Here is a 27,805-nt window from a genome sequence, read left to right on the forward strand (position 1 = left end):
TGGGTGCAAGGTCTCACTTCACGATCGGCCGTGCCCTTCTTCTGCCTTTGCCTCAGGGCTGTAGTGGCCCTTACTGAGGGGTTTGTCAGTAGTTCAAAACCGGCCCGGCAGTGAGTGCAGAGGTGGTTGTTACGGTAGCTGAAGGGGTTGAGAGGAGCCGTAGCACCTGCTGGAGTGTCGCACCGACTCCCTGACAGGGCCGGTGAAGTGGAGCTGACGTGCTGCTCCGTGGGCGTGAGGCCCGGGGCGGGTTGGTACCCGGTGCGGTGATCTGCCTCCTCCCTCGAGCGGGCGTCACGGCCTCCTGCGGGCCGCTTCGCCGGGCTTTCCCGCACCGGCAGCTCGGGCCCGGCTGCTCCCGCGAGAGACGGCAGCTGCAGCAAAGGGCCGCGCGCGGGGCGGCGCCCGCCAGCCCTCACGGAGGGGCGGGAGCGGCGGCAGCGTGTCGGGGCGCATGCGCGGCGGCGGCGCATGCGGGGTGGGGGCGCCGAGACCTCTCCGCGGAGGCAGCGCGGCCGCAGGTAGCGGCGGGGCCCGGGGTGGCGGCGGCGGGGCGCGGGGACTGGCCCCTCCGGGGCTCCGCGGTGCCGTCCGGGAAGGGCCTGGTGGCGTCCTCCGGCCCCCGGCGGGGCCCAGGCGGGCGTCCCTCGAGTCACCTTGCCGTGACGGGGCTGGGCCGGGGCCCCGAGGCGGCGCCGGGCGCTCGCTCCGGTCGGCGCTTCCGCGTCCTCGGGCCCGGAGACGCGGCCGCGGGCTTGCGGTGGCGCCGGGGCGCGGGCCGGCTCTCGCTCGGTGGCCGGGCGTCCTGCCCGCGCTCCGCGTTTCTCGGCCGGGAAGCGCGAACTTCTCGGGCCGGCAGCGGCCGAGCGCTTCCGCGGCGCCGCCGTCTCGCTGGGGAGAGGAGGCGGCGACGGGCCACGCGCCGTTATCCGTTGCGTAACGCGCGTCAGCAGCGGCCCGTGAGCGCGCTCGTGCTGCCGCGCAGGGGCGGGACGCGGAGCCCGTCGGTGCGAGGACGCTGATACCTGGAAGCGGCGGTTCTCATCGTTCTTGGGCGCGGTGGTGGTGGTGGTTTGTTCGCGGTTACGTCACAGACCGACGTGGGTATCCTCGTGTTTATTTCTTCGTTGAAATTTTCCACCTGGTGTTACCTTTTGCAGTTCTTATACAGGCGATGGCTTCCGGTGTGCAGTAGCTGAAGATGACAACGTTAAGCATCAGTTGCTCCCAACCTTTTATTCCTTGATGTATTTTCTCCTGCGGTGGCTGTACTAATTTTATTGTTGTAGGAGGGAAAATCAAAGCCCAAGATTAAGGAGGCTTTGTTTAAAAACAGAGCGCTTAAAATGAGTACTGTGGCTTAGTTCTACACGTCTGGCTTTACATTATGTTTTGTTGGCTGTTGTTATTGCATCTGGTTGGTGGAAACCCATTCAGATTTAGTATTAATAGTTGTGGAACTGTGAGCTCAGTTCCTCTAAATGGTTCTGGCTTGCGAGTAGAGCTGCTTGTTATTAGCAAAGAATTTATGTATTTCAGCATGAGCTAACCTGAAGAATCTTTTTTCTTTTTTTTTTTAGAATACTGTTTAAATACTGTCATGGTATTTAACATACACGTTAAAACACATACAATATGGAAAATACAGCTGTATAGTGTAAAGAGGGGAGACGCGTTAGGAGGGTCACAGTATTCAAGATGTCTCAATAGCATTATGAAAATGAAGTGTAAACAGAACAGGGTGTCAGCCCAGAGGATGAGATTTAGGTTGAGAAAGTGCTGAACGGGGTGGTAAAGTCTACCTTTACTTGAAGTGTTTTCAGTGAAGCTGGTGAGGAGAGCCTCACAAGTACTTGGTGGTCAACTCCATCGTCATTTTTCTTTCTAAAGCACGTGCCCCTCTGTGCAGGGAGTTAGCAAGATTTGAGAGACAGCTGGCAAAGCATGAAAGAGGTAGGGTGTGGCATGTTTTCAGAAAGGAGGGGATTGTTATCTAAGCTCTTGCTGTTTGATGTAACATCTCCATGTAATTTGAAAGTTAAGAGTAGACTGATGTCTTCAAAACTCTTTAGTAATTCAGTCCCAACTCCCAAAATGTGTTGTGGCTCACCACTGATGATTGTCAAACTTGTAATTGAAAATAGGTTATGTGGTTTGGAGGTCAGCTACAAATACGTACAACTATGGAGTGTTCCTGTCGTGCTTTCAAGAGCTGGACAGTCCCCTGGAAGCTGGATGTGACTAAAGAGCATTTTTTTAAAAAAATCTGCATGTGTTAGACATTAAAATATCCAAGCATCAGCCTTGCTCCAAAAACTTGAGTTACTAAGCTTTTGAAATCAGGGGGTTGAACTATTCTGACAAACCTATTAAAAAAACCAGAATGAAACACTAAAAAACCCCCAAACCCAACCAACCAAAAAGAACCCCAAACCGAGAAACCCCAGAACCCAAATTTAAATGTGAGTTGAAATTGCTGAATTGAGAGATTTGTGTGAAAAAACGTTTTAAAAGAAAGATATGCTCTGTTCCACAGCTGTGTTGCTAAAACTATTATAATAATTTGAACTGTGCTGTCATAAAAGTGCACATTCTGTTTCTCTTTCATCAATTTAATGATTTGCTGATTATAATTTTTCCCTCCATCGGAACAGTGATAAGGCTCCCGTGAGCTCTTTTAGCAATCTAAGAATGTGAGGCGTGCATATGTAGTTGAGTGTAATACTGCTCCTGGGGTTTAGCAATTACAAATAATGGATTGGCTTTCATAACTTCTTTGAAATTAAGTTCGTTTGGTTTTGGCAAAGCAATGATGACACAAGAGTGACTTTCAGAAGTCTTGCAGCTCATATTGGTGAAGTACGCAGAGGGTACGAGTCATAGGCATTTGTAAATGTAAAACTTTGGATATAGTTTAGATTTCAAGCTGTTAAACCTAAGATTCTTACAGCTTCCAATGTGTTTCAGATCCAATGGCTTTCCCACCATCATACAGTGACTTGGGAAAGTCTGCCAGGGATGTATTCAACAAGGGATATGGTAAGTAACGTGACCTTTCATATTTTTTATTGGGCACCTTGAAAAATGACAATAAAAACATTAATATGCCAGAGATCCCCTAAATACCTTGTGCTAGGAATTCAGCAGAGGCCTGGATCATCTGGCCCCTTCTGAATTTGGAATTTAGACATGTGTCATGAAAATGCTGCAGTAGGCAAAGTTAAGAGGGGAAAGTTATGAGTTCAACCCTAAGATGCACTTCAGAACAGTCTCTGAAGAATGCTGCATTTTTTACCTTCCAATTTTCATATTTAGAGGCATTAAATCAAACTCACACAGATTGCCATAGGAGACCATATGTGGCAACAAACAGGTTCCTGAGGTAGAATGATGTTTATGTTAAGCGGAATAGCCTATTGTCATAGCTATAGTGGAAATAATTTCACAATATTTGCATTCCTCTTCAAGGAATTTAAATGGAGAAATTCTGATATTAGTCCCTTTTCTGGGAGCAGTACTAAAAGTGTTGACGTTTTTAATCTGGTTTTGTGCATGTGTAATAAAGATTGCATTTGTATTCCAAATCCATATGCTTCATAAAATTAAAAAGCGCTCTGGTCTGGTCTCTGCCACCCTGGATTTCAGGCTTTGCTAAAATTCAACTCAAGTTCCCCGCTTTAGTGTCAATTGTTTCAGACTTTACTGCTCTGTGCGTGGGCCAGGTATTTCCTTAGATTCGTAGCAGATTAGAAAGAAAAGGAAGAAAGCAATGGTATCTTTGTATACAGCACTGGTCAAAGTATGTTGAAACATATTTTTCTCAGAGAAGGGGAAGATAAAAATTTCTGCCCTGCAATCAGAAATATAAAAGTAAATTGAGTAAATCTGAAGAAATGGTAACTGTATTGATTGGTCCTAGACTGCAGGTAGCTACAGAAGGTGGAGATACTTGATGATGGGTGTCTGTTAGGACATTAAATTATGAGGCCACCACTTTGAATTGTCAAAATTCCTTCAGTCGTTCCTCAATAAGACCCGCAACTGTTGAAACATGAACGTAGGCTGTTTCAGGTCGGTGTACCCTACCTGCTGTACTTTGGGTGTGTTGGAAATAAGCCTTGCTTGTATATTGCAGTGAAACAGATGCTATGTACTTCTATTTTCAGGATTTGGAATGGTCAAGTTAGAGTTGAAGACCAAGTCTTCCAGTGGGGTGGTAAGTACTGGGGGCTTTGAGCATCACCAGCATTGCAATGGAAGGACAAATTCCTGAACTGGTTGGTGGTAACAACTTGCTAGCAGGTGTTGCTTCTCTCTGTCAGTTCTCATTTTAAAACCTATACCTGACTGAGGTATTTCTTCAATGGTGTGGAACTGATGTAGCGGTATTTCTTTTCCTGTGGTGTGCTAGAATTTTCACGCATTTTGTCAGGGACGTGTGGCTTTCCTCCCCGTTCCCTTTGCCACATGCCAAACATGAAGAGTTTTTTCACCCTATATAGCTCTCATTTCTGCTTATGAATGAAGTTGAATTTCTCTGCTGTTGTTGGTTTTTATAGGATTTTGAGTCCAGACTGACTTTTTATCCAAAAGGCCAAGGGGCAAATAAGAGCCAGTTTAACTTCATTTTCACTCAACGTCCACCGTGCTTACAGTGCAAGACTTAATTAAAACTAAGTAGTCCTCCTGCAGTACCCTTTATGTACAATTTGAGGGCATTTTATAGACATTAATTAAGCTTTAGCACTTCAGTTAACTAGAAAATACTATGATCCCCACTTTAATGATGGAGAAGTGGAGCTTCCTCATGATTTCACAGGAAGGCTGGCAAAACCAGGAATGGATTTCATAATTTTGGTCTCTCACCACAGGCATATATTGTTTACTAGCTAAGCTTAGTCTTACACTGAGTCTCAGTTCTGTGTGTGCTACCACTTGAGGCTGTTCTGGTTGATAAGCTGTGCTGCTTTTCAGCCTACTTCATAACTGTATTTGCCTTAGCTCCCTCTTTCTCTTGCATTCTTATCATGCAAATAGTGTAAGTCAGTCATTCCTTTTGTATTACTGTCTCAATTGAGCTTTTGATGGATTACTTGCATTGTGCACCAGGAACAGGTAGGCACAAGGACCTATGTTGTTTCTGTACTATGACTGCCACTAGTTACTGACATCTCATGATATGCACAGTTTTCCTCACTGGAAGTTTTGATTCTCGGATAAGATGCTAATGGTTAATTATTCTGAATGCGATGGAACGTGAGCAACTGTATTAAGTTCTAAAATGGCCTTTTCCTTTTCCATGCAACTTTCGTGTTGGATGTTTATCCAGCTGGTAAGAACAGTGATTGTTTTGGCACGTTGTCTCTTTATTGCTTTGTCTAGCAAGGTTTTCTGTGGTGCATACTGTGGTTCATAAACTGTTCCATTGTTTTTAGTCATGTTATCTTCCACATCATGAAGTTTGACTGTGTCCATAGCTCTTGATCTGCTGTATGATCCATGTGTGTAAAGCCATTTGCAATCTTTGTCCAACAATCTACAGTCAGAACACTGTAAAAACAGCAGGAGGGAAAATGAGATAGATATGGTATTGATACAGTTGGCTTTTGCTTCAGATTTTGTGCTTGCTAGTGTTTCTAACGAGCATTCTGCTGCACCAGAATGGGGTTTTGGGGATGGAGACGGGGTTAGGAACAAAGTGAGAGATCTAATTTGTACTTGGGTACTAATAGTACATCTGATTGTTATTGTACAGAAATGTTTTGGGTGTATTTCCTGTGGACTTAGAAAACAACAATGGTAGTGTCTATTGATTATAATGGTTTCGTAGATTGCAGGTGGTTTGGCCTACTAAGTGCATGGCATGCCTGAAGGTGCCAGCCACTGTGAACTAGAAGGTCAATGAGAAGCTGAGCTTGACTGCTGATTCAGACTGGAGTGTGACAGGGAGCCAGAATGAGTATGATTTTTCAGCTACAAAAAATTCCAAGAAATGCTTCTACACAAGCTGATTTGATTAGACTTCTCTAGTTTAGTTAGATTGATGGCAGCAGATGCTGACTGCGTGCCTTCTGCTTCTAGAAGCAGATCCAGTTCTGACACCTGGCAAAATCCTTTGGCTTTTGATCATATGACAGCACAGGGTTTTTTCCCTTTGGCTGTGAGAAAAACATTTTACAATCTTTCCTCTGCTCGGTCTGAGAAACAAATCAAGCCTTTTTAATCACTTACCTGACCTAAGATCAGAAGACAGTTACTTCTGAATTCTGATGCAGGTTTAAGATGTCTTTACGCTGAATTTGTGGAAGTGACATTAGAGCAGCGTGTAGCAATTATGTCTTAAAGGACAGACATGCGTCCTGACTTGCGTCATGTATTTTTGTTAACTGGCTAGCTGTGTTATAAAACTGCTGTGCTGTTGTAGTAGTGCATTAGCTTGAGTGTCTTTTTTTTTTTCTTTTCTCTTCCCTCCCACCCCCCCCCACCCTCACCCTGGTGTGTAAGGAGTGTTACCTGGCTGTATTTCCCTGGTACTTCAAAACCACTTAAAGACAGTCTTTGTACACTCTGCGGAGTCCAGAATTCTGAAAGTAATGTATGCAGCATCCCAGGAATACTGTCCTGGAATGAGATGGATCTGAAAAGTCAGGGTTCCAAAGCTTGGATGTGTTGGCAATGGATACTGCCATCTCTTAGGCACTGTATCTTTCAATATTTAAATTCCAGAAGAGGTGTAACTTGGAAATGTAATGGCAGATTAATTATTTCTTCAAGGAAAATATTTGAGAGATGAGGACAACGAATGAGATCAGTTCTCAGATCCTTCTTAAAACCTAGCTCGTACACCTTGAGCTTAACACTGTGAAAATATGTCTACTCATTGCTTTATAGTGTGTGCATGAAACTCTGAGTAGGCTACCTCTGCGTTATTCCAGGAGGAGAGATGTTTATTGAGACTTCAAGTCCCCTGAATAACAGGAAGCTCTGATGTGTGGGGGACTGGCCAAACAGCATAGAACAGCATGTTACAAAATATATATTATACAAAATTCAAAGTTGTTGGTTCAATTAAACTAGTCAGTGAAGGACCAGCTTGATGGAGAGATGTCAAGGTGCCGCTGGGGTCAGGTTATTTTCTGATACCATGAAGGAGGAAAGGTCTGCAATTTTAAGGTACCTTACAGAGGGGTGACCTAGCTTCTAAAGTGTAGTTGCTGGCTGAAGTAATGACAGAGAAGTTAGGTTGAGGGAGAAGGTACACTGAAGTCATCAACATGATATATGAAGAGTCTTAAGTGACAACAGCATAAAGGGTAGAGAGAACAACAATGTTAGGGTACAGTTGTAGGTGTGAAAAGCATCAATGACCATTTTCCAGAAGACGTTTTCACTGCTGAAAGGTGGAAAAAAAGAACAAAAAGGAAGAAACACGTGAAGTGTTTGGAGAAATGAGAGAAAAATCAGTCATTTGGTTTTTTTGCTATTCATCTAGCAGCATGTAGGATTGCTTTTCTTAAGGGAGAGTGGTTTTCCAGAAGGACTATAATGGGTGCTATTTCATGCACAATTGGGACGGTACTGGTAAGATGATAAAGGGAACTAGAGGAGATTGCAAGGAAAAATCCAAGGATATGAGCAGCTTTGTATCCCAAATGAGTATCTTTTTGTATCTGGGTATGGATCCATGTGAAGGTACAGAGCAAGTTGGGGAATGTTGAAATAATAATTGCCACTTTGGGCTGGAAAAAAGATGTCGGAAAAAGGTTTTTTTTGATGCAGGGGAGGTTGGTGTATAAGTTAGGAAAAAAGTGCTGTAAAAATTAGAGGGAGGAAGCAGGTAATCAAATCATGACGCAGATGAAAAGTAAGTGAAGATGTCAGGTCTTTGTGTAATAGTGCTTTTTCCAACCTAAGCAAGTTCCAGGGCTCTATGAACAAACCTCAATAAAAGAAATATCTGGAACAGAGATACCAAAAGAAATAGCATTTTGTGATGCAAAAATAATTATTTTTGGTGGAGATATGGAAGAAGAAGAGGACTTTGACGGTTCTGTTAAAAGGCCTAAGGGTAGCAAGTGTGACTGCTGGCACTTGACAAGTGGAAAAACTGAATGTGATTAAATACCAGAGTGCTGAAACTCCTATTATGCTCTTGGCAGGAATTTGCTGCAACTGGTTCTTCCAACACAGACACGGGCAAGGCTTCAGGCAGTCTAGAGACCAAGTATAAGATCAAAGACTATGGACTTACATTCACCCAGAAGTGGAACACAGACAACACATTGGGAACAGAAGTTTCCATGGAGGATCAGGTAAGAAGTAGATACCCTGAAAATGTTTCTGCAGCTGGTATGAGACAGTATTCACTTGAGCAGAAAACATTGAAGAGTGAAAGTTGCACAAAACTATCTGAGGTACTAAAAAGAAAGAAGTTCTGTATATTTGCAGAACGCACAGGCTGAGAGAGAGCATCATGAATTTTGGGGGTGGGGAGTGCAAGCATTCCCACAGCAATGTGCTGCTACATAATGATCCACAGGTACAGAGTTAGTGAGGTTATGGGCATGTGAAAGTAGCTAGCTGGTTGAATATCGCTATTATCCACTCCAAATAGGAGGTTTGGTTAAAGATATATTCTAGCTGTGCAGAACTGTCACTGCTGCAGTCATGCAGGGAAAACAAAAGAGGGTCTCATAGTTTTAAATGCCCTAATACATAAGGACTTAAGTTTGTCTGCCTTGAGATTGAATATCTTTTGTAAGGTTGAAAGAAATATTAGCGTTTGTGCCTTGGCGCTGCTTACACAAAGGGTTGCTCTAGCATACAGCACTCTCAGAACACTTGTTTCTTTTTCAAAGTAGCTTTACGCTTTTCACTTAATGCCTGAAATGTAAGATAATGGTGCCAAAGGTAGTAAAAATTCTGCTGGTGCCATCTGCCATGTATGGCCATCAATTTTTGTAGTTAGTTTTGCACATTTACCTCTGCTTTAAAATGGAAAATGATGTCCAGCTCAAAACAAGGGTGGGAAAGCTGAGGCAGGTTCATGGCTTGGTCTGTGAAGTAGTACTATGTCTTAAAAGAGTACCCGTAGATTCTGAGAGAGATTCTTGAGCTACCATATGCATTGTTGGAACTATAGGGAGTAAGCAAACACTTAACTGAATGGTTTTCTTTCTTTAACATCATTTCTCAATTTTCTTGTATAACACGTCTACAAAGCATGCACTGTTACAGGGCCTCATCGTGGGGAGAAAAAGTCCAAATTTTAATCGGTCATCATGCAGCATCTTCAGATTTCGTTGTAAAACATGTGGGAGGCGTTTTGGTTGTGTTTTGTCTTCTTTTTCGGCAGGAAGTAGAGCTATAGTAGTGGAATATAACAAATTACATTTCAGCGGAGTTCTGAGCAGATGTGTCTGTTTTTATTTGCAGTTGGCTGAAGGATTGAAGGTGGCTCTTGACACTACATTCGTACCAAACACAGGGTAAATATTTTCTGTTACCTTTATCTAAGGAGTGCTAGAGTTTCCCATGACTTTTAAATAGAAATGCTTATTCTGGTCACTGTGTAAATGCTTAAAATTTACCATAGGCTATTCTGCAGACACTGTAGAATGTTTTGAAGGCAATGGATAATACCGGGCTCAGAAGGACAAGGTCTGCTAAAAGTGATTCCTCAGCTTTTTGGCCACTGGCAAATGTGTTGTTTTGCAGTAGGTATTATATGTTTGTAACTCTCCCCTTAAACATCTAGGTCTTACATGGACCACTTAACTTGTGCCATCTTTGTCATGGTGTTGACAGTCCTACTGCTGTCAACACAGTGTCTTAAGAAAACAAAGCAAAATTACCTTTTTTTCCTGATGCTTTTGGGCAGATGTCAAGGCACAGCTGAATGAGGAGGTAGGTACCTATTGCATAGGTACTATGACAAGAAGTGGAATAGCACCTCTTTGTCTTTTTCGATTATCATGTATTTATTTTTGGTAGGCAGCAGAGCAAAGGAGGGGTGTTTAGATTTGGATAATGCACAAAGCTTGAGACTGCTTTGTAAATAATTACTGGTATTTGTTTATTGTTGGGGAGAGCCTCTCAGAAAAATCAGAGTTTGAAATACTTCTTGGATGTAAGGAATTAGAAGCTAAGTAAAAAATGAGATCGCAGCCCTGGCTGCTGTATCTTCAGGGAGAGAACAGAGACTGGAGAGAGCATTAAGGAGGTGGTAAAATTTTGTCTCAGTGATATTAAGTTTGATTTTATATCAAAATGAGCACAAAGATGCAGTGGAGAGAGAGGAAGAGAATTCTCCGGAGGGACAAGAAAAAGGCTAAGTGGATGATGTCTGGAGGATGAGGAAATTCGTTTTCGATAGAGACTGCTATCCAGCAGTGAAGGAGGAAGAAAAGCAAGCACTGCATGTGAATGAATGGTGGAGAGAACCGAGCAGACAAAATGTCGCTGAAGGACAGAAAGGCCAGCTATCGGTGCAGGATGTCAGGGATGCTCCTGAAAGAAACGGATGATGCTGTAACGTGTTGTACTCACTTGTGGAGAACAAAATTTGAAACCTGATAGTTTTCAGAGCATTAAGCAGAAATGCTTTTGTCTTGCTTCTTGTGGATTTTAAGGAGTTTGAGATGGTGGAGGAAAAAGTGGCACCACGTAAATATATATAATAGCAATAGTACCCTTATCCCATGCCCTCTTCAGCAGCTGTTAAGTTTTGAGTAGGCGTTACACTCATTTAATTAACTGGCCTTAAGAAACATACATGCATGAATGAAACTACATATAATACATACTTGTATACTACCAGGGATAAAATGGCATGTTTCTCTCTGCAGGAAAAAGAGTGGAAAGTTGAAGACCTCCTACAAAAGAGAATATGTAAATCTAGGCTGCAACATAGACGTTGATCTCTCTGGACCAACCATCTATGGCTGGGCAGTGTTGGGCTATGAAGGCTGGCTTGCTGGCTACCAGATGGCTTTTGATACAGCCAAGTCTAAGCTTTCACAAAATAACTTTGCTCTCGGATATAAGGCAGGAGACTTTCAGCTGCACACTAATGTGTAAGTGTTATTTGAGCCTCAAAAAACATTATCAGAGGAGCCAAACTAGATGAATAGTGAGCATTAAAGGAGTTCGGTAAAAGGTGGGTGGATGGAAGGGGATGCTGATTTGTTTCAAAATACTTTATATTTGGAGTTTTCACCTTCAGTACAACTAGAGCAGAGGCAACTTTCCACCTCCTGGCTGTCTTTTGAGGTCTTGTTTCAGGGTAATTTTGGTTTTTGTGTATGTATGACGGTGGCGTAAAGGCACTTTATAATGTTAAGTTGGAATGAAAATCTGTAAACTTCTATCTAGCACCAAAATAGAAGTTAAAGAACCTTTGATGAAGCTACTGTACCTTCCCCACCAGACAGAAAGCTTCTGGCTCAGAAATGCCAGAGGTGAAGAGGTGTCTGTTGCCTTGTGCTTGAGTGTTTTCAGCTGTCATTGCAGTGCAGCTCTAGTCTTGGCATTCAGATGCTCTGAGAGTCTTTGAAGATGGCGTATTTACACAACTGCAATGCAGTAACATTCTTTTCAGCCTCATCATTCCCATAACCGACTTTTAAGTCTCTTCTGGATTTGTCCCTTTATGCATTATTGCAGGCTTGCTTTCTTAAGACAAGCAAGCAACTTTTATCTGGATTTTTTTTTTTTTTTTTGTCAGAATCTCAAATCGTAGGCCTTAGCTGTTGGAACATCTTGTTCCATTCTGCAAGCAAAATGTGTGTTTTGCATTAAAAACATGAACAGGAGTCTTGTCACCTCCAGCTAGGAAGTAGATGAACATGGGTCCACAGGGAAGTACTGGAGTTCTTGGTTCATTTTAAGAGATAATGATTAAATAATTGTGCAGAAGGGTTAATCTAAAGAGTTACTATTTACTGAACAAAGCAAGGCTTGACACACTTTCATCTGTTACAAACAGGAATGATGGCACGGAGTTTGGTGGGTCTATTTATCAGAAGGTTAATAATAAGGTTGAGACATCAGTCAATCTTGCATGGACTGCTGGCAGTAACAACACACGTTTTGGCATTGCTGCTAAGTACCAGCTGGATGAGAAGACTTCCATTGTGGTAAGAATTTTGTGACAGGAACAAGTATTTCAAGCTCCCTTAAATACTGAAAATTTGTGGTATGAAGTTGTTGCTTTAAATAGGTACTGAGAAAGCATGGTAGGTGGCAAACTGTGGCTTCTGTTGTGGTTCAAATCTAAATTGGGATCTCACAGGTCATCATATTTGTGAAACTATTTTAAAAAAAAATCTGAAGCACTGTGGTGAAATAGTCACTAGTCTGACTAGCATGCTTGGAGCCTATGAAAATGTGTTTTTGAAAGGTAATGAGGGGATGCAATTGTCACCTGATGCACAATGTAAAACTGTACTACAGTAAAATGACAGAAGTTCAGCTGAGCTTAAAGCCTTCTAACAATCAGGTAACCCTTGAAAGTCAGCTGAGGTCCTCAGGTAAGTGTTGCTACTGACACTTGCAAATTCTTGCAGAAATGTTAGGGCCAAAAAAGAAGGTGGTTTAAATAGTGAGAGAGAGAGAGGTTCAGGAGACAAAACATGTCCATGGGGAAGTGACAGTGAATAAAAGTAACTGTGTGCATTCTGACACTAAGAACTGACTTGTTACGCTTCACAAGAATTAGTTCCAGGTCAGTTCAGCCAAAGTTAAAGATAGGAAATACTGTTGTAAACAGCTCAAAACTTAGTAATGCAAAAATGGGTTTGCATATTCATATATTCAGTGCTCATTAAAAAAAAAAATCTCACTACTAAGCAATTTGTGAACAGGGATCTGTGAACAGGACAGACTTCACTGGCTACTAAGGGACTGCAGTAACTAGCCCTTTAAAGGTTATAAACAGACAATACTGGAGGCAGTGAAGGACAGGGTGGCATTTTATGTAGGCATATTGGGTCACAATTTGAGGGAAAGATTGGAACTGTTACTTAAGCTTGTTACAGCTTAAGCTGGAAACTCCTGAGGAGGAAAGGAAAAGACCGGAATACACCTCCGCTAGGGGTTAGGCTGCAAGTAGTTGAAAGTTAATGCATAAGCCACCTTCTCAGGGCACTGGGACAATTCTGTCTGAATATTTATACACAGCGTCTAAGTACTGTGATTTCTTTTTTCCTGTAGGCTAAAGTGAATAATGCCAGCCTGATTGGAATTGGTTACACTCATGCTCTCCGACCTGGTATGTAAGTCTAATTGGTAGTACAGTATGGGTATTTTACTGTCATCTCTAGAACAGATACCTAGAAATCTTATGTAAGCTCATCAAAGTAAAGTGTATGTACAGAAGTTCCTGTAGCAACTAAGAGCAGTGAGGCTAAAGTACTTGAGGGAGGGCATACAGGGATATCAGTGTATGAAGGGTCTCATTACTTCCTTTCCTAGGTGTAAAGCTGACGCTCTCAGGCTTGATTGATGGCAAGAATTTCAGTGCTGGAGGTCACAAAGTTGGGCTGGGATTTGAGCTGGAAGCTTAATGCAGCTTTAAGTAAAACAACAGGTGGTGCTCTGGAAGACAAAGGAAAAAGTGTACCCAGTGTGTTTCGGCCTTAATCTTACTCTGAAAATTCAAGAAGTGTGAACTTTCTACTCCTCCAAAGAATAATTTTAACCCAATACTGAAGTTCAGAGAGTGCCAGCACATCAAAGGAAGATACTTGAAGGCATGCATGGAAGCTGTGATGTTTGTGCCACATTTCACTTCAGTTTCCCCTATTTTAAAATCTGTTCCTACAAACAGAAGATGATCCCACTTCTCCCCATTATTGTATTGCATCCTGCATGTCCTGTACTCCACAACCTTTTATAAAAGGCGGTCTGTGTGCTGTAGTGGAAATCTGGTTTTACATCAGAATGAAATAAATTGGTCACAGTTGGAACACAATGTTGATGTGTCTTGTCTTCTCAGTAAGGCTCAGAAAAGCTATGCTCCATCCAGATGTGCTTTTTTTGGCGCAACTTTAAGCACGGTTAATTAATAATCCGCAAATGCTTTGTTAAAGTGTATGCGTACACTGAAGATTTCCTCCTCTGTGGTCTCTATAATATTCTTACACCTCTCATGTTTTAGAGACCTGCACAGCAAAAGCAGCTTTTTCAGTAAAATGTTATTGAGGGTATCAAAAAGAGCAAACCAAAAGTTTACATGTTTTAGATAATTTCGTTCCCATATAGGAAACAATTATTAGGTAAGTACAACCGTTACACTTAAGGAAAAAAGTGCAAATCGGCAAAGTTAAGAAATTAAGTTCACAGTTCAAGTATATTAGGAAGGTGACATCTACTAGTGACTGTGCAAGCTGATTGCCTGCGTTGTCCATTGTTCGTTAGAAAGCCTAAAATGCAGCAAAACCACCACATGTGATGCTTAAGGGAAGATACATCAGGACAGAGAATAGCTGCTGTCTTATGGCATGATTAAGAACTCTTTCCAAGCAGTTACAACAGGCATTTCCTACCGTGTCTTTGTGAAAAAAGTGTCCGAGAGGTGGATACTAAAAGCTAGGCCATGTGTATCACATAAGCAGTAGGTGATAGGAGGCGGCAGCACTTGAACTTCCCTTGTCAGAGGCAGCAGCTTTTCACAGTTGGCTTCATGAAGTGGTATGTCTTCAGAGGCAACTGAAGTGAATTTTACATCTGGGTTTGTTCTGGACTGTTTGTTTCTTCTACCTGAAGCTGCAGCCAGCTCCAATCTAGAGCCTAAAGCATAAACAGTTAGAACTACAAAGTTCAACACTAGCTTACAGTTGAGATTTCTCCACAATAAAGAGGAAGCAATTTAAAAGATTTGAAGATTTTACTGTGAACAAGTTGGTCACTACAGTTTTGTCATGAACCATGCGACTGCTGTAAAGGAAGCCCTTAAGCTACTTATTTTCTCTAATATTTTACTTTTTTTTTTTTCCCAGTGTTCTGCATCATTAAATAAGCATCCCTGTCCACCCTTGTATTGCCACCACAAGACCATCCCAATTTTAACCATGCAATTTTGCAGCGTTTTTGTACAGCAGCCAAGCGCCTTCCCCCATCCTTTATTGTTTAGCACAACTTCAGTCCCCAGCACATGGCTCCTGTTCTTGGCAAGCAGGGAATATGTCAGTCAGCAGTTCCAAGGAGGGGAGTGGGTGCTTTCTATCTCCCACAACTCCTACTCTCTCCTTGTCCAAGAGTAATACGCAGATTTCTATTAGCCATATTACTTATTGGTGGCAAAGTTACACAAGCAGAAGTTTGAAGCCATGCGCTTCCCCAGCCCCTTTATATAAGAGTATCAAATATGTTACCATGAAGCTCTGCTCCTGATCCTTCATTGTGTCATGCATCACATTTTCTAGTTGGCTACAGAGTTTCTGTGATTCCAGCAGTAGCTCCTCACTGAAAGGGACAATTATTACACAATTATTTTCCATGGCAGTTTTGTTGAAAGAAATGCTGCCTCTACCTTTAAGAAGCATTTCTGGCAGGTATGCTGCAGAGCACTGAGGAATATTAAACCTTTGCCAGTTAAGTCATAAGCTAGTAATTCCTATTGCAACTGGGAAAAATCAGTGACATCCCCAGATTTACTGGGACAGGGTAAAGGAAGCATGTTCCAAGTTGGGAGCTGGGTTGTTACTATGTGGAGTCACTGTTGTTAGAGAAGAGGTTCCAGAACAGCCTATAAACTGAAGGAATAAGCAACATATAAATAAACAAACCAAGGTCTGTCATTCCAACTGGTGACCCAGTTCGTTTAAGCAAGCCAAAACTACATGTGCTTGCTTAAGCAGTCTCTCCTTTATGATACAGCTCAGCTACTATCACCTTACATGACAGTGCTCCAACAATTCCTGCTGGCAGTGTACTTCAAGTAAGCCCAACCGTGCCAGATAAAATAAACTCTTTGTTACTGAGACAGGGGGAAGTAAAGCTATACATTATTCCCAGTTTTTCAGAAGGAAGGTTCACAAGCCCCAGGAAGTCCAGCTACTAAGGTAGAAAAGACTGCGGACAACGGAAGCTGAACACACAAAGTGTAGAGTGTGAGAAAGCCTGTGTGTCATTACTGCACAAAGCAGGAGTCCCAGCTTTGTAGTGCTGGCATGAGCAGCTACAGAACTCCAGAGTTTGCCTCACCTTTTCCTGACTGATTCTGATAAATTGTAGGTTCCAGAAGGGACCTGCAGCAGTAGCTGGCCAGGGCTACCAAGACGTGATGTGTTCATGCTCTCTGGACTGCCAGTAACAGGACCGCGTACTTTACTCTGAGGAAAACACAGAAGATGCAGACTGCAATTATTTCCACTAATTTCCAGCAGCCAGGAGTATGAGTCAGCCTGGTGAACTTGGCTTTAATACCAATTCAAAATGACAGAGAATCATAGGACAGACTAAATTTACTATTCTGTCAGTAACCTGTGCTACAAACAATATTTTCAGGTTAAACTGGAGTTTTTATATCACTTACACAAGCAATTTTCAGCAAGTTCCACAGTTCTTTCTGTCGTTTCTCCTGAAGCCTAACAACTGTTTCCTCATCTTCGTTCATCAGATTCATCACTTTCTCCACTCTGGGGAACAATTCCAGTGCCTTCTGCTTACAAACTACAGTTTTACTATTAAAAAAAATAATAATAATCAGATCACACATGGGCGACTGCAGTAGAGGAACATTTCTCAAGTTTCCTATTTCTTATAACACTAAGATCTCATTATCTGTGCTCACTGGGTTTTAAATCTCTAGAACAAAACCTCTTGCTGAAAGACAAAATGCTTCTTCTGAACCCTCAGTAAAAGCTGACTTTACAAAGCTCACCTGAGCTGAGCATAAATGACTCGGACTTTTTTTTCAAAGGTCTGGATTGCCTGTAGGAGCAGTCGTACTATTTCTTGGCTGTCGCCGCTTGTCCTCTGATCTGGAATGAGAGTGAGAGTATTACACAGAAAGGTAGGCTTATAGGACAGAGTGAGAAGATTCTTAGTGGCTTGTTTCCACTGCTGCTTCTTTAATCCCAAAACATCCAAAGTCCAGGGCACACAAGTTTGAGTGGGATGAATTGCACTGGATTTTAGCGCCCTTCTTCAAAATTATGAGAATTGGAAAGCAGAGTTGGTAAGGTGGGTCTAATGCCTTGGGGCTGTATGGCTGCTCAAAGGAGCAGCTACATCTTTCATTCTTCCTACACAGAAACAGCACCATAGGCTTGAAGCAACAGCTTGCTCTGAAAAGAGCTCCAGAGGAGTTTCAAGAAGAGCTCAGAAAGCTCCAAGCAAGCAAGGCTAGCCTAGTTTAAAACTGACTCCCTGACTCCCCTCTCCAAAAACAGGCGAGTCCAGTAGAGTCCATGTGCAGCTAGCATATGGGCAGGCCTAGAATGCAGAGAAAGTTTTCCCAGTGCTCATTACTGCATCTGCAAAGTTACTATCCACACAAAGCAAGCTGACCTTGAGCTAAAGTGTCTTTTACCTCTTGGCTTCTCTCTCAATCTCCGGTACAGCTCTCTGGCTTGTTCTTCTCTAGAAGAAAAAGGCACAGAACACAAAGGACTTCTCTAGAACCTAAATTACAAACAAGTAGTTCAAGAACTCAGATCTTTTATATACCAGTCTGTCATTTCAGACCAATCACAGATTAGGAGTCAAAAGCTGTCTTTTAGTGTCAACGTCTTCCCAGTCCCACATAATTTGGGCTGAAGACATAGCACTTTCGTTGTCCTGCAATGAATAAGCTTAGCTAGCAATACTCCTGCATATAAAGTGCAGGGTAGTTCAACTCACAAATCCTCCAGTGTTCCTCCTTGTTTACGACCTAGCGGGCTTCTCTGCAGATCCACAATGTCTGTCTGCAGGGCCATCATCCTCTTCACTAGCTGATCCACATCATCCTCCTGAAAGCAGGGCAGAACATAAGCATTGGGACAGTCTCATACTACGAGATACTACCACTCACACCTCACGTTTCTAAACACGTCAGCAAGATGCAAACAGCAGCCTTGGACAAAGACAAATGAGAATATGAGTAGTTTCAATGCAAGGAAATAAGCTTACTGCTCTGGGATAAAACAACTTCCAAGAATTTTTTGATAAAAAAATTCAGCCTGCAACAAAGAGCCACTGAAGGCTCAGACTTTGTAGCAAATGTACTGCTGGTTCCCAGGCCATCAGGCTTCCTTTTCCTTGGCTATTCCAGATCTCTTCTCTCACCCTATTCATCACCACTTTTCCCCTTTTCCCTCAGCACACAACTACATCCACTCCTAGCACCCCAAATTCTGCTTTTCACTTGAACTCATTCACATGCAGAAGCTGCCGCTTGTTAGACAGTCATTCTGCCCTCTGCGTCCTCCCAGTAGAGGAGGACCAAGTGTTGGAAGAGAATACAGTATCGACTAGTCACCTTTTGCTCATCTGGAAGCGATGGTCCTGGGCCCTACAGGGGTTACACTGTCAAAAGGCCAAATGCCTTACTGGGAGCAGGTGAAGAGTGTTTACTAAGATCGGGAAATTGTTGTCTTTTCAAAGTTCAAAACTGTTGCTTAAAATTCTTGTTTGATCATCTAATTGTTCGTTTTCCCATTCAGTTTAACCTGTGTTCCATATCCTCTTTTCAGCTATCCTGGCTCCAGGATTGAGTTAGCAGGACATCTGAGTGCAACCACTGCAAAAATCTCCTCTTGCATTCCCTAAGATGTCCCTTTTTCCCCTAACACCTTACACAGTGAGCTTCATGAAGTACTGGCAAAAATGGTGCCACCCAAACCAAGGCAATGTGACAGCTGGAATCAGCCCAGACACAGGAAGTTTCTATTTTAAAGGGAGGACAATGAAGAATATCTTTAGGATAACCAGTTAGATTTAGAAACATACCCGCCCACAAAGTTCCACAGCTTGCTCCATCTCTCTCCAGGCAAACAGCAGCTTCTCAGAAGCTACAGGAACAAAAGAAGAGTGAGTGCTTTTCTCAGGTTCATACAGGAAAAGGTAGATACTTTGTGGGCATAAGAGGCACAAAAAGACCTCTGCTTGCCCCATGCCATACTCACTAATTCCAAATTCAATCTGCTCTTTATACTTCTCCAGATCAATTTGGATGCTTGTTTTAAAGAAGTCCAGCTTTGCCTTCAGCTGCTGGGAAAGGGAGGCCATAGAATTCTTCATCTTTGAGAGGGTGCTATTGTAACGCAACAGATTCATCCTGCATGGACAAAAAGAAGGTCCTATTACCCTCCCAAACTAAAAACGCAGACTTCCACTTTTATCAAAAGTAGATACTTCAGAGTGTAGCAGTGAGCACAAAAGCAGTTGTGTCAGAGGATGGAACTCTCAGCTTTTCATTAATCGTTAATGCCTCCACTTGTGGGCTTCCCCATTCCAACATGGTCCCATTCCTGTCCTTTCCCTTTCACCAGGGAACAAAGGCAGAGATAAGTATTCTAGAGAAACTGCCACCGTACATGGCTGCTCGCTGCCCCTGCTGAAGCCGGTTACAGTCCTCTTTCAGCATCCGAATCGTGTGCCAGATCTGACCCCACACTTTCCGCAACTGGAAAAAGTGGAGATTCTTCTTTGGATCCTGAACTGGAAACAGAGGGGAGAGGGAGAAACATGTGTATCAGCATGAAGCCTAGAAGTATAGTTATCACATGACAAAACACACCAAAACATCACTCCTTTGAGGGGCGTGTTACCTCTTGCAAAGCCTATAGTTGGCTACCCCTACGCAGCTTCCCCAGTATAACAAAATCAAACACTTCCTTTCCTCGGTTATTTTGCTGGTCCATTTTACTGCTTCTTCAGTCCCAACATGAAAAAGCTCTCTCTACTCTTTGCACGCAATATAGATCACAGAACACAGGCAGCCCTCTCAATGCAGACAACCTCTCATATTCACGCTAGAGAAAGTCCTTACGGATGCAGTCAACACTTTCCGGATGAGGACGCAAGGCAACCTGAGCCTCATAAGCAACTTTCTGGTTATCGAAGAGGAAGAGGAGATCTGTGTCTGCAGCAGCAGTATCATTCACCTGCAGAAGACAAAAGACCCAACCAGGTTCTCTCAGAAAAAGCAAGCCTCAGTAACACCACGAACAGAATGTTCCTCCTCAGCCAAAGACCGAACACCAAAGGCAACAGAGTGCCTCTTCTGCAAGGGCTATTAGGTGTGTGTGGTTACTGTGACAAAAGCCTGCCAGGCTGCACTCCCTGAGTGAGAGCGGTGCCTGCTGATTCACTCAACAGCAAGGGAGCATCCAGACTCACCTTGCTATCAGCTATATGTTTAGTGGCCAACTTCTGAGAAAACAATGCAAGTCCAGCTTCCTGCAGTAGTTCCTGGTCCTGTTCTGGGATTCCCGTATCTGACTGGATCCTGGCCTTCACAGTCTGCAGAGTCTCCTCCTCTGTCACAGGGTAGGTGTGTACAGTTCCCGTAACCATGTTCAAAACATGAAGCAACTACAAGAAGAGTAGTGTGACATGAGAGGGGCTGAAGATATATTAGTCATGTTTGAGCAGAGATTCCCAGGACTGAGACGCTGGCCACCGATAAACCATTCAAAGCACTTGCAGGGCTCCAGAAGTCACTTCACAGCTACTTCATAACATTACACCAAAGCTCTTATCCTCCATCAACCGGAAGAGAAGCTACATGGCAATTAAACAGCTTCAGCTGCAGAATCCTCTACCAGAATATGGAACCCAGCGCACACAGAAGCTATTTGCTACTCCCAACAAGCTCAGGGAGTACCTGCCTCAAATAAGCAAGAGGAAAGCACCTGTCACTAGCTGTCAAGAGACAGATAAATGAGATTCTGTGCTGCTCCTCCTCCTAGGTCTATGACTCAAGCTTCTCTCATGGGTTACAAGCAACTGCTCTCTGGAAAACTTTTCAGGGTAATACAGACCCATTTCTCACCTTCAAGTTCAAAATGTCATCCAAAGCTTTGAAACACCCATTGGGTCCATATGTAGGATCTGTACCTCTCTGCCGTGGGTGCCACATTAACATGAGTTGCAGCCATTTCTCCAGCCTCCCAGCCAAAACACTGAAGGACCAAAACAAGGAGATCACAAAAGGTAAAAGTGCATTTGCAGTCACCATACGGCCTGGACTCTGCAGAAGGACTTACAAGGGACACAAGCACTGTTTGTGTCATGCACTCAATTTATTCACAGAGTAACACAGTAAGGCATATAATACAAACCTGGTCCTTTTGCAGAAGAAACAGTTTATCCCAGCATGGCATAATAGATTTCTAGTCCTCACCTGTTTAGATTGTTTGGGCAGGGTAAACTGCTAGAAAATTTGACTTCTCCACATAAGTCTTCTGAAACGACAATATCCAGCTCACTCTTCTGTCGCACTTTTGTATGCCTAATGAATTCAAGCAAGTACAATGGTGAAATAACCACCTGCCTTTCCCAGCCTGCATGTTAGTAGGCTCTTAAAGCTACTCTTGATGGCTGCAATAGATGCCACTTTGGTTTCTGCTACATGCCCTGCAGGAGTCAGTCCTGATCCCAAAGCGCAAGTATCAGGAATGCTGAACTTGCTCGGGTAGGTCAGACTCCTGTGAAGGGAGTCAGTCTCCATAGGACAAGGAACATAGGGATATTACCCCTAAGAATCAAGAGACCACACTTCTACTGCCTGTAAACAGGACAGTTGCATTGCGTGCACCCTTCTTATCACCTGGCCCCAGCTCACTCACCATTGCACTGGCTGCCAGTTGGGCAGGAATGGTCGGAAGCCTGTAATGCACTCAAAGGCCAGTGTGCCAAAGCTCCAGTAATCCACTGTCACCGTATACTTCTGCTGTTCCAGCAGCTCTGGAGCCTGAGACAGTTTACACACATGTGAGACAAAGCCACCCATCTCTTAGCACTCTCTATCCCTTAAGAGCTCACTGACATTTGTACAACAGATTAGAGATGGTGCTGCATGCTCTGCCTCTCATGAGCTTTGAGATCCCCTCAGAGTGAACAGCAGAAGTTATTGGCACTCCTGCCTCTTACGTATAGCAGACATAGCTAGCAGACACTGTGAAAACCCAGTGTCAGGGAAAAAAAGAAAAAAAAAAAAAAAAAAAAGACACCTTTGCTAGCTGCAGCACCCCAAACACACCCCATACCGGGGAAAAGTACTTCATCCCAGCCCAAAGCCTAATAACAGTTAACTCTATCCTACGGCAAAGGGGTAGCTGCTCTTCTAGCTGAATTCCTTCCTTACCAAGTACTGTAGAGTCCCAACAAAGGATGTGCACAGGCTACCCTGATCCAACTCCTTAGCGTAACCAAGGTCAATGATTTTGTGTATTAACTGAAACACACAACAGAGAAGAACATTAGAGAGAAGTCCTGTTAAGAGCACACCATACAGCAGAGAAAGAAAAGGTTCAGCTCTTCAAAGGTATGCAGGAAAGGTGCCAACAAAGAGATGGAAGCAGAAATGGGAGGCTCCTGTAGATTCCTAAAAATCACAATGTAAAGTTGTCATTAGCTTGATACACACAGAGCTGGAGACACTACTGCTAATCAGATCACTGATCAACCAGTACAGTCTGGTTATTCCCTTAGGAGTTGAAAGTCAAATTGTCAGGTGTTACCAGAAGTCTAATATGACCTTTCACCTCAGCTGCATGCAGAACACTGTTCATCTGACACACAGATCTGAGCTAGCTGTCATCCTGGGTTGAGTGTTCTTGCAGAGAGACCACTATAACTGCATGAAGCACATGCATGGTGTCTGCGCAGGCAGACACACCTGGTTCCTGCTTACCCTTTGCTCTCCTTGCTGCAGCACAATGTTCTCTGGTTTCAAGTCTCTGTGGATGATCCTGTTCTCATGAAGGTACCTGAGAGCAGAAGCTGAGACACAGAAAAAGCCACTTGTAAGAGTGTAACTAACAGTACCTAGCATATGCTCAGCAAGGATTCATTTCCACCTAGTATAAGCATGGCTTTTTGGTCAAATCTTGTACAATCGAACACAAAATGAAACACCAAGTGCAAAAGTCAGCATCAAACACTTTTGGAAACAGAGTTTTCTCTCTGATCTTCCCTCACACCCTTCCCATAAATTGGAATAACATTCCCTAGCTTCCAGTCAGCAGGGACCTCCTCAGACTCCCAAGACCTTTGGTAGATGATCAAGAGGGGTCCTGCCATAACATCCACCAGCTCCTTCAGTACTCTGGGGTGAATCCCATCAGGCCCCATGGACTTCTGAACATTCAGCTGATACAGCTGGCCCATTACAATTTCAGTGTCCACAAACAGAAAGTCAGTATTTCCGCACTCGTGGTCCTCCAACTCAGGGGACCGGGCACAGCCCAATGACTGTAAGTATTATTAAAGACAGAGGCAAAAGAAGCATTGAATGCCTTCACTTCTTCTTCATCCCTATTAGTCAGGTGACCACCTTCAACAAGTATACGGCCAGTGCTTTCTCTAGACCTCCTCTTGCTATGAACGAACTTTAAAAAGCCCTTCTTGTTGTCTGACACAACAGTGGCCAGTTTCAACTCTAATTGAGCTTTGACCTTTCATGTCTTCTCCCTGAATATATGAACCACAGCTCTGTAATCTTCCTGCAAAGCCTGACCTTGCTTCCAGAGATCATACTATTGCTTTTTCCTCTTGAGCTCCATGAGGAGTTCCCTGTTCAGCTAATCTGGTCTTCTGCCCTGCTTGCTTGACTCACGACACACTGGAACTGCCTGCTCCTATGCTTCTAAAAGGTGGTTCTTAAAAACTGACCAGCACTCATTGACTCCCAAGCTCTCAAAAGCAGATTCCCAGGGTACTCTGCTAAATAGCTCCCTGAATAGCTTGAAGTTTGCTCTCTTGAAGTCCAGGGTGGCAACCCTGCTGTCCTTTTTCCTTATTACACTGAAAATTTTAAACTCAACCATTACGTGATCACTGTGGCCAAGACAGCCACCTACCATCACATCTCCCACAAGTCCTTCTCTATTCACAAACAGCACGTCTAGGAGGGCACCTTTCCTAGTTGGCTGAGTACTTGTAACAGGAAGTTATCTCCCACAAACTTCGAGAATTTCCAAGACATGCTCGTCACAGCAGTGTGATACAGCCAGCTGATGTCTGGGAAGTTGAAATCTCCCATAAGGATGAGAGCTACCAATCCAGAAACTTCTCCTAGTTGCCTACAGAATAAGTCATCGGTGCTAACATCCTGGCTGGGCGATCGAGTGGCTATACTCAGCTTTTCTTTACCTATCTGTTTCTTCAACCTTCCTAACCTAGAATCCAAAAGCTGCTCTGCCCATCACTTTGTTCTGTCTTGTCCACAAGGTGTTGTTCTCCCCATTTCACCTGCAAAATTCTTCATAGGAAATTTCTATGAGACATACTTTCTCTGCTCAGAACCATCAAGACCCCACAACTGGCAGACTAATGAATTCCATCTATACTAGAAAGACAAAAAATCTCATCTTAAGAATACATAAAGGCAGAATAAATGCCCTCTATTTTCTCACACTTGCTCAATGTAATACCTTACTATATCTCCCCTCCTGTGGATAAAAAGAAAAATCATGATGCTAGGAAAAACAAAACTTGGCAGCAGTTTCCAGTTTGTGCTTTTTGGCCATGATTCAGGCCTGAGCCAAAGGAATTCACTTTTCTGCTTTCTGAGACTTTGTGTCCCTTCTGACAGTGCTGCATTCCCAGAGCGAGCTCTCTTGTTCAGTGCAAAACAATCCAGCCAGACTTTCAGGAGTTATCAACAATATAACCCTAGAAAGACCAACTATGCATGCACCGTAAATGATCCAGAGAACAAGTGACATCAATAGTTGAAAATATTTCTTATCAGCTACAGTTCAGATCATACAATTGAAAATTTGGGTCTGTCCCTCTTCCCAGACATGCACAAGCATGTGAACACAAGCCTCACTCTAAACATGATCTGCCATTGTCTCTGGCCAGCACTTGGTATCATTTCCCGGTCACTAAGGAATATAAGGATGAGGCAGCAGAATACAAATGCTCTGGGAACACAAAGGACAGGAGATACACCTGCAGTAATGACAAATGCACGTTTATTCTCTTGCCACAAGCTCACTTTCTAAGCGTACGTATGCCCCAAATGGACTTCCTCAGCTGCAACTCAGTAAGATCACAACATAGCTTGACCAAAAAACTCTAACCCAGAAGTTTCTAGACAGCACTTGGCAATCTTCGCACCAGAACCGTCTAAAATTCCACATAGTGGTTGCCCAAAGGCTAAAGGAAACCCACTGATCACACACACTCTGAAGCTGTTAAGCTGAGGGCGAAGACTGATGGGCAACATAAACCAGAGTCACTTGGCAAGCGTTCAGCTATCCAGAACTTTCCAGGAAATCTTAAGTGGCATTTTTGCTGGGCAAGAAAAATCCGTCTCCACATTTTCAAGAACAAAAAATCAAAGGTTGGCTCTCCCACAGGGAGAGCAGGGCAGGAAACAAGTACACTCTTCAAAGGTCAGTCTAAGATGGAGTCATTAAGATGACTGCCGTATATCCTTATAAGTGGGTTCAGCACTGAAAGGGGTTCCACAGTTCAGACAACTGAAGATACTGATAGCGCTTACCAATATCAGATAACAAGATGAGAATAGCTTCTTCCCGCAAGCCACAGCAATTCTCCAGCTGATTCAGGTACTGCAAGAAAATAAAACAGAATATAGTCTTTCCCTCCTGTATCCTGAGTGGGGCTCACAATCCCACAAACTCTCACGGATGCAAGAAGTTCCAGTAACAGCAACAAAATTCTCTAGAGGGACAAAACTCTATGGGATCATGACCTCTGGTAGCAACAACTACAGCTTCAGGCCTTGGTCTAACTGCATGGGAGGAGAAAAGAGTGGGTGAAAGAAATCAGTGTCACCCCCATTCTCTTCCTTCTACTTGCTCCATCCTTCATAGCCTGTGACTGGCAGCATCAGCTCAAATCTCAGCTCTAAGCTCTGAATTTTATCTATGGGCAGATTATAGCAAAGGTTAGAAAAACAGTAAGATTAGAATTAACATGTGTTATTTTTTCCTATGACAGACAGGAGTTCAACACTTTCAGGAAGGGTATAGCCCACAGATGTACCCTGCCCTACGATGGTCTTGGCCATACTCACATCCTGTTGCACATCCCTCACCCTCTACATGCAAACTCCTCCAGTGTCACTTGCAGCCAAACAAATACGAAAAGTTTCAGAAAACACTTAAGTCTTCAAAAGCTGAATGTAACATTAAGGACTAACCCACCAAAAACTGTTGGTGCCATGACAAGAATTAGGAAGCATCAGGATGTGAAAACAGAGATTTTACAGGTAAACTTCAATAGAAACCCTCAGATCAGCTGAGAAGCCGATCGAGCCCTTGGTCACTATCCCACAGACCTCACCTTGCGGAGGTCTCCGCCTTGGCAGTACTCCATGGCCAGCAATGGCAAGTCATTTGGTGCAAGCTTCTGCATCCCTTCAGGGACGTCACGGGCAGCCACCACGTTGGGATGGTTGAGTCTGAGGAGCGGAAATGAGGCAAGTACACATGATGAGCAGAACCAGGGTAACACCTGAAAGACGACTGTTCTGCAACAGCAGTTTCACATGCTCATGGTCATCACACAAAGTCCTACAAGGGCATTAATCCTTCTAGAAAAACTTAACTAGTGAATTCGAAAGGTCATCCATCTTGTAAACTCATCTCATCCATCCTTCACGGACCTAGATTCATCCCAACTCCTTGCATTTCACAGGCAGTCAGTCCATTCCTTCAACGCACACGCGCAACAGATCTGCCGAGGAGCTACAGGCACATCCCTTGCGAAGCAGCATGACGCAGTCTGTTGCCACCCTCCAGAAAAGACCCGAACTGCCATCGGCCCATTGCATCCTACAACATCAATCCAACGCCCCGAAGGACAACCCAGCACGGGCGTTAAGCCAGGCAAAAAGAACAGCTCTGTAGCACAACTGTGGTAACGCTGAAGGCAGTAGCAGAAGCACCGAAAAAATGAAGTCCGAGACCCGGGGCTCTGACGAAACACCACGCCAGGTTTTCTTTGGCGTGTGCTTCCACCCGCCCGCCCCCGTGGCAGGTCAGGCACCCTCCCGGAAGAGGCGGCAAGCGGCGACCGCCTCCGCCATCATCCACCTCGGCGCAGCCGCTGGGTCTGCGCTCGAAGGCCGCCCCCGCCGCGAGCAGGCCCCGGGCTCCGCCCGGCCCGGCCTCACCTCTTCATGATCTGTATCTCCAGCGCCCAGCGGTCGCGGTTGCGCGGGCTCAGCTCCTGCCGGCACTGCTTGATGGCCACCTGCTCGCCGGTCTCCTGCGGACACAGCGCGGGCTGGGCTGAGCGCGGGCCCCAGGCTGGGCCGGGCCGGGCCGGGGGGCGGCCGCCGCCTACCTTGTTGTGCCAGCGGATGACGTTGCCGAAGCCGCCAGTGCCGAGGCGCTCCTTCATCTCCCAGGGGCCGCAGGTCTGCGCCTGCAGGGCCGGCGGCCGGCTCATGGCGGGGCCGCGGCGCTCCGGCTCCACGGTCTGGGCCGCGCCTGACGACGTTTCCGGCTCCGGCTCCGGCGCGGGCGCCCGCCCGCCCTTAAAGGGGCCGCGCTGCCCGGGCGGGCCGCAGCGGCGCGAGCTGCCGGCCCTGTCGCCAGGGCCGCTCCGCCGCGGGGCAGCGCCCGTCCCGGGGCAGCGGGCGAGCGGGGCTCGTGGGCTGCTGCAGGGCAAC

General features: G+C 44.4%; 2 protein-coding genes across 6 annotated transcripts; one reads left to right on the plus strand and one right to left on the minus strand.

The window, feature by feature from the left end:
* Positions 1 to 367: 367 nt before the first annotated feature.
* VDAC3 (voltage dependent anion channel 3) lies at positions 368 to 13,972 on the plus strand. 3 transcript variants are annotated; one of them, XM_074852356.1, is made up of 9 exons: positions 368 to 521; positions 2,968 to 3,039; positions 4,167 to 4,216; positions 8,160 to 8,312; positions 9,436 to 9,488; positions 10,848 to 11,075; positions 11,987 to 12,137; positions 13,213 to 13,270; positions 13,474 to 13,972. In XM_074852356.1, the coding sequence occupies exons 1-9, from the start codon at positions 455 to 457 to the stop codon at positions 13,563 to 13,565; spliced, it is 924 nt and encodes a 307-aa protein (XP_074708457.1). In that variant the 5' UTR covers positions 368 to 454; the 3' UTR covers positions 13,566 to 13,972. The 3 variants fall into 3 exon arrangements, with proteins under 3 accessions (XP_074708457.1, XP_074708459.1, XP_074708458.1); XM_074852358.1 differs by lacking the exons at positions 368 to 521; positions 2,968 to 3,039; positions 4,167 to 4,216 and adding an exon at positions 7,587 to 7,648 and having other exon boundaries at positions 8,156 to 8,312; XM_074852357.1 differs by lacking the exons at positions 368 to 521; positions 2,968 to 3,039; positions 4,167 to 4,216; positions 8,160 to 8,312; positions 9,436 to 9,488 and adding an exon at positions 9,791 to 9,906.
* On the minus strand, positions 5,346 to 27,730 carry IKBKB (inhibitor of nuclear factor kappa B kinase subunit beta). Of its 3 annotated transcripts, none has more exons than XR_012626630.1 (22): positions 27,478 to 27,730; positions 27,305 to 27,399; positions 26,473 to 26,590; positions 25,667 to 25,736; positions 22,847 to 22,935; positions 22,298 to 22,387; positions 21,780 to 21,904; positions 21,335 to 21,442; positions 20,984 to 21,113; positions 20,329 to 20,523; positions 19,979 to 20,093; positions 19,524 to 19,647; positions 19,113 to 19,264; positions 18,937 to 18,998; positions 17,848 to 17,957; positions 17,537 to 17,586; positions 16,886 to 16,985; positions 16,538 to 16,685; positions 16,207 to 16,334; positions 15,375 to 15,465; positions 14,547 to 14,790; positions 5,346 to 5,550 (listed from the first exon to the last, which is right to left on the minus strand). XR_012626630.1 is itself a non-coding variant. In XM_074852347.1 (21 exons), exons 1-21 carry the CDS (start codon positions 27,580 to 27,582, stop codon positions 14,722 to 14,724), a joined length of 2,274 nt encoding a protein of 757 aa, XP_074708448.1. In that variant the 5' UTR covers positions 27,583 to 27,730; the 3' UTR covers positions 14,179 to 14,721. The 3 variants fall into 3 exon arrangements, 1 of the variants encoding a protein (XP_074708448.1); XR_012626629.1 differs by lacking the exon at positions 5,346 to 5,550 and adding an exon at positions 9,162 to 9,364; XM_074852347.1 differs by lacking the exon at positions 5,346 to 5,550 and having other exon boundaries at positions 14,179 to 14,790.
* Positions 27,731 to 27,805: the final 75 nt, after the last annotated feature.

This window comes from Strix uralensis, chromosome 28 (assembly GCF_047716275.1).
Source record: "Strix uralensis isolate ZFMK-TIS-50842 chromosome 28, bStrUra1, whole genome shotgun sequence".
In the NCBI taxonomy this organism is placed as follows: domain Eukaryota; kingdom Metazoa; phylum Chordata; class Aves; order Strigiformes; family Strigidae; genus Strix; species Strix uralensis.